A 6595-nucleotide genomic window follows, 5' to 3' on the forward strand; every position below is an offset into this window, starting at 1 on the left:
GATAATTACACATACCTAGTATGCGTTGCAACTCTATTTTATTTTTTGGCTCCTTTAAATTTTTTATAGCTTCTATTTGACTTTCATCTGGCTTAACTCCCTCATTATTAAATTTCATTCCTAAATACTTTATTTCCTTTTGTCTATACTGTACTTTTTCTGGATTAAACTTAACATTCAATTCTTTTGCTTTGTTTATTACTTCTTCTAGCGCCTCATCATGTTCTTTTTCATTACTACCAACTATTAATATATCATCTATATATATAATTACATTTTTAATATGTCCAAAATATTTTGTTAAAGTCTTAAAAAATACTTCTGGGGCGCATGATATTCCAAAAGATAATCTTTTAAATGCATAATACCCATAAGGTGAGCTAAAAGTACACAATTCACTTGACTCCTCACTTAGCGGTATCTGATAAAAACTTTCTCTAAGATCTATAACTGTAAAAATTGTTTTATTTACCAATTTTGCTCTTATTTCATCTACTGTAGGAATTAAAAAATAATCTCTTTTAATATACTTATTTAAATCAGTTGGATCCAAACATATTCTTAAATTACCATTCGCTTTTTCTACAATAACAATATTACTGGCAAATGACTTAGGATATTCAACTGGTTTGATTATTCCCTTATCACACAATGATTTCAGAGTATCTTCTAACTTTTTAAGAATAGATTGAGGTACTCTACGTGGTGGCTTAATTGTACATTGGTAATCTGGCATTAACCTAATAGTATATTCCTCACCAAACTTACCCAAGCCCTGAAACACACTCTCATTTTCTTTTATAAATTGCTCTTTGTCTAAATATTTTTCTTTTAACTGAACGTCACTTACTCTTTTAATTAAATCTAATTCCATACAGTCACTTAACCCTAATAATGGTTCAACTTTACACTCAAGCTCTAAATCATTAATAACAACAAATTTTAATACACAATTTTTATTATTAACCATACATTCTAACGTTATCTCGCCAACTGCTTCAATAATAAAGCCTCCATAAGTTTGTATTTTCACCTCATATTTTATCATATTATAATTCTTATTTAACTTTTTTAAAATACTCAAAGGTAAAATATTTATATCAGAACCTGTATCAAGCTTAAACTTAATAACATTATTATCAACAATTATATTTTCTGACCAAGATTCTTTAACCAAACTCTGACATATATTAACTTTATTAATAAAAAATAATTGGTCACTACTATTATTATTTTCATTAGTAATAGCCCTAACCTGTCTATTATTATTTACATTATTACTTAAATTACTCTTATCTTTAACAATTCTTGACTTACATCCTACAGCAAAATGACCAAATTTTAAACATATCTTACATTTTTGATTGAAGGCTGGACAACTCCTAGGACCATGATGTCGACCACATTTCTTACAATCATACATTAAAACATTTATGTCATGATTTTTATATTTCATTGATTGACTGGACTGACCACCACTTTGTAACCCATTTGACTTATCATCAAACTTGTTGAAATCTTTAGAATGTTCTGTTTTAGTATTATAAATAACAGCATCAACCATTGGATTACTTGACAAATAATTAGAATCACCCTTTGACATTACTACTGACTGGTTCTGTTTAGCAGCTTCAGCAGCTCTACAACACTCAACAGTCTGTTCTAAAGTCAATTTTGGTTCTCTTAATAACCGTTCCTGAAGTCTCTTGTCATTAATACCAAGAACTATCCTCACTCTTAAAAGATTATTGTTCAATTCACCAAATTCACATTTTTTAGATTGCTTTCTTAGATCAATTAAGAAATGATCAAATGATTCACCTTCTTGCTGATTTCTTTGAAAAAACTTGAATTGTTCTATTATTAAATTTTTTTTGGGTTCTAAATATTGTTCTAAGCCACTTAATATAGTACAATATGGCTTATCAGTCAGCTCAAACTTATCAATCAGCTCATTAGCATCATCCCCAATAAAAGAATGTAATATTGCAGTTTTAATTTTATTTGACTTATTTTCCAAGTCATTAGCTGATATGTATAGTTCATACTTTCTTTTAAAATTTTTTAAATTTTCCATTAAATTACCGTGTAACTCCAGCGGTCCTGGGGCTGGTACTATCAATCCTCTCGACTGCGCCATGTTATGTATTTTAATAATACATATTTTAAAAAAAGAGAACAAATTATGTTTTACAGTAAAAATCTTTATTTTAAAAAATCATAAGAGCGTCTACTTTTTACATCATTATTACATCTTAATCAAAGAGGGGACAAAGACGCTAGCTGCTTAACAGTACAGCCACTAATATATAACAATCATATGGAATTAATTATAGACTCGGACAACGATAATAAGGATGAATACGTATTTCCGCATCATGAGGTCGAAAAGGAAGACAGCGTCACCACTAAATTGCGAGTTGTTTTTGATAGTTCATGCAAAACTAGTAGTGGCAAAAGTTTGAACGAAATACTATATAAAAGTCCAAGCATTCAGCAAGAATTAGTATGCATTATGGCGCGTTTTCGGACCCATGCATACACCCTATCTTCGAATATAACCAAAATGTACAGACATATACTAATCGATAGACTAGAGTCTAGATGTTTTCAAAAAATATTTTGGCGTGATGAAACCGACCAGCCAATAATGATGTATCAATCAAAAACAGTCACCTATGACACAACACCAGCTTCATATTTATCAACAGGCTGTCTTTTATCAATTAGCCGACAACGAGGCTGCTGATTATTCTTTAGCTTATAAAGTCATTAAAGAAGATTTTTGCATAGATGATTTTTTAGATGGTGCTTCTACAAAAAAATATGCACTACTATTACGTTATCAATTAATAGATATAACGCGTATATGTGGTTTCGATTTACATATGTGGATTTACAATGATTCTGATCTTGTTAAAGACATAGCAGGTAATAATCAAATTTATATGTTAACTTTAGATTTAGAAAATAATATAACCAAAATACTAAGATTTTTATGGAATACTGTGGCTGACATTTATCAATACATTGTAAGTAATATTGATCAGAATGTTCAATATCATACTTAACGCAAAATTTTATCACAAATAGCTTCTATTTATGATCCATTAGGTCTTATTGGACTCGTTATAATATTATATAAATTACAAATGCATTATTTATGGACAATGAAAATTAATTGGGACGAAGAACTTCCTAACGAAGTACAAACTAGATGGCGCGATTATTTAAATGAATTACTATATTTAAATCAATTAGTTGTACTACGATATATATTTGTTGATGACAAAATTATTTGTAATTAAATACATGGTTTTGTTGATTCGCCAACGTTAGCCGATGGAGCATGTTTATATTTTAAGTACATTAACGATAAAAATTAAGCAAAGGTTATGTTAATATGCACTAAATCTAAAGTAGCTCCTTTGAAAACTATTTTGGTGCACAGACTAGAACTTTGTGCGGTCTTATTGTTAGCTCGTTTGGCACATTAAATTGTACCAAAATTAAACATAAGAGTTTCGCGTAAATATTTTTGGACAGATTCGTCTATTACGTTAGCTTGGGTTACATCTCCATCAACCAAGTGGAAGACTTTTGTGGTTCATCGCGTAGGGAAAATTCAAACTCTAACAGATATTTTGGAATGGCGTCATATAAGTACGGGTGATAATCCTGCTGACATAATTATCGAGAGGTTGTTCCCCGCGTGAAATTCAAAAAAAAACTTTATGGTGGACGGGTCCACAGTGGCTTTTACTAAGTAGTGATCAATGGCCAACTATGTCAGGGAAGTATTCAATTAATCCAGAAGAAATGGTAGAAACAAAACAAGATTCTCAAATTTTGTTAAGCATTCAATTAAAGTTAAATCTTTTAGAAAATTATTCATTGTACTTTTAATTAAAAATAATTGTTTCTGGTGTTTACGTTTTAAAAATAATTGACTGAGTCGAGTAAAAAATACCCCCAACATAAGTAGTCCTTTAACGAATGATGAATTAAATAATGCATAAATTTCATTAGTATTCATAGCTCAGAACGAATACTGGGCTGCAGAAATAAAAAAATTGCAGAATAATAAATTTGTTTCTCTAAAATGTAAATTAAAATATCTCAATCCATTTTTGAACGGTCGTGATGTAATTAAAATTGGTGGTCGTTTAAAACATTTAACCGAATTTCAATGTTACCCTCTATTAGTTCCAGACAACAGTCATTTAGCTTTATTACTATGTCGTTATGAACACCTTAAGTTACTTCATACTGATCCGTAAGCTATTTTGTCGTCATTACGTGATAAATATTGGATTATTGATGGTCGTAATTTAGCAAAAAAGTTTGTTCATAGTTGTATAATTTGTTTCCGTTATAAGCCAATTGTGCAGCAGCCAATAAAGGGAAACTTGCCGATAGAAAGTTTAAGTCCAACTCTTGCTTTGTCTATATGTGGAATAGATTATAGTGGTCCAATAATGGTTAAATCAAATAGTAATCGCAAAACTCCTTTGACTAAGGGTTACATTTGTCTATTTGTATGCTTCGCCACAAAAGCAGTACACATTTAACTAGCTAACGATTTGACCACTGAATGTTTTTTAGGCGCTTTAAAATGCTTCATTAGTCGCAAAGGACTATGCTTCCAAATATTTTCGGACAATGCAACTAATTTTGTTGGTGCAAATAGAAAACTTCAGAAATTAAGAAAACTGTTTGAATCAGAACAATTCGAAAGGGATATTCAGCCTGCTGTAACTAAATTAGGTATTCGTTGGCATTACAATTTAAATTTATTTGTATTATTATTATTTTTTATTTGTAATGTAATATTTCAAGGCGGGCGGTATGTTCGGATTATATATATATTTATATATTGTTGATAAGGCGCTGTAAACGTATTGTTGTATTTGGGATTTTTAGTCAGTTGTCAATTGTCTCTCGTTAGATCGTCACCGCACTATTATAATAATATTAAATATTAATAATTACTATTATAATATAATTATTATATTTTAATAAAATGAAACTTTATGCAAAATATAAACAATTATCGTTGTTCATTTAAATTTTTTATATTATTTTTAATGCAGTCCACATCGAAGTCAAAGCATTTATAATATGTAACCTAAGCCTTAATATAACATATATTGGAAGTATGGAGTATTTCTGAAATATTTTTAAAAGTTAAATAAAAAAATTTAATTTTTCGTGCATAGGTTGCTATTTTGAATTCTGCCTTGTAGGTAAGTAAAGAGTCAGATTTTCGAATAAAGAATATACATAACTTATTTACAATAAAAATGCGTTTTTATTTAATCATTTTTTAAAAATACGACTTAAAAATTTATTATAAAAATGTTAAAATTTATCGATTTTAAAAATCGTAATTTTCGGAGGAATTTTCTCCTTTTAAGGGAAACAAGAAACATTTTTCAATTATTAGGGGTAATGTATTTAACTAGTTAAAATGTGTGACCTTATGATGCATGTTGAACAAAAGCAATCTATTGAGAGCTATGAAAAAGTGGAGACAGACACAAAAAATTAAATTTATTAAATTAAAAAATTACGGTAAAATTAAAAAGACATAATTTACCTATCGAAAACAGGTTTCTATTATTCTCGTTGTTTATAAAAATTCACCTATATCCTTTTTTCCTTCCTACTGAATACTGTCTTTTAGCTTCCCATCAAAAATAATTATTCTGAATATTTTTCTATTTTTAATTATTGAAGTAATTTATGATTAACTTTGTAATTAAAATTATAATAAGCTTAATGTTTACATGAATTTAATGCTTGCATATATGAATATAAATATGTTTATTTTTTTGTTTACAGATTTCACACTTTAAGGTTCCAAAATATATATTTACAGAAAAAACTTTCCCAAAAACAGGGTCCGGTAAAATACAAAAGTTCAAATTAAAAGAAATTGCTACAAAACGTATATTTGAAATGAATAGATTATCACAAATTAACTAAAATAAACAATTAAAATTAACTATTTTATAACAAAAATTATTTCAAATATTTTTATTTGTTATATTGTTAAAAAACCTGATATTTTTATACTAGAAATGAAAATATGTAATTTTTATATAAAAAATTCTGAATAATAATGAATGTAATACATTTTTGACAGCGTGCATTTGTTTGAATATAAAGTGTAAGATATGTTATTTATTAAAAAAATTGGACTTGAATCATTTGTTCTAATGAGTATAAGTAATCTATAATTAAAAAATATTTGTTAATATATAACTTTAACAATAAAAATGTTTGTGCTGAATTTGTTATGTCGTTAACATCTCTTAACGAGTAGTTTGGAAGCTATTATCACTTTAGTATAATGACTGAAAAGAAGTGCGAGTTTATTTAATTTTATCTCTAGAAATTTATGAATCGCACTATTCCTAAGTATAAATATGATAATATCTATATAAATACTACTTTACATTCTGTCATTTGTGTAATTAGATCATTTTCTTAATTTTAGCTTCGATGCGAAGCTGAGAAAGTATTGGTTTTACTATGATGTGTTTTTGTTTTTGTCTGTTACCAATTTTTCTCAGCTCTCACCGAAGAGATT

The 6595-nt window shown here is 28.1% G+C and overlaps 1 protein-coding gene across 5 annotated transcripts in view; it reads left to right on the forward strand.

Annotated features, from left to right (window-relative positions):
• The window catches only part of LOC126909958 (medium-chain acyl-CoA ligase ACSF2, mitochondrial-like), a 58133-nt gene extending 51956 nt beyond the window's left edge, over positions 1 to 6177 (forward strand). For 3 of the 5 annotated variants that reach the window (XM_050692387.1, XM_050692366.1, XM_050692382.1), the window contains one exon: positions 5845 to 6177. In XM_050692387.1, the coding sequence (XP_050548344.1) occupies positions 5845 to 5988 (144 nt within the window). In that variant the 3' untranslated portion in view covers positions 5989 to 6177. Of the gene's footprint in view, positions 1 to 4605; positions 4768 to 5844 lie in introns of all 5 variants that reach the window. The other 2 variants (XR_007705153.1, XM_050692373.1) reach the window with 2 other exon arrangements.
• The last annotated feature ends 418 nt before the right edge of the window (positions 6178 to 6595 follow it).

The sequence above is a fragment of the Daktulosphaira vitifoliae genome, unplaced genomic scaffold, assembly GCF_025091365.1.
Source record: "Daktulosphaira vitifoliae isolate Bord-2020 unplaced genomic scaffold, ASM2509136v1 Scaffold_1, whole genome shotgun sequence".
In the NCBI taxonomy this organism is placed as follows: Eukaryota; Metazoa; Arthropoda; class Insecta; order Hemiptera; family Phylloxeridae; genus Daktulosphaira; species Daktulosphaira vitifoliae.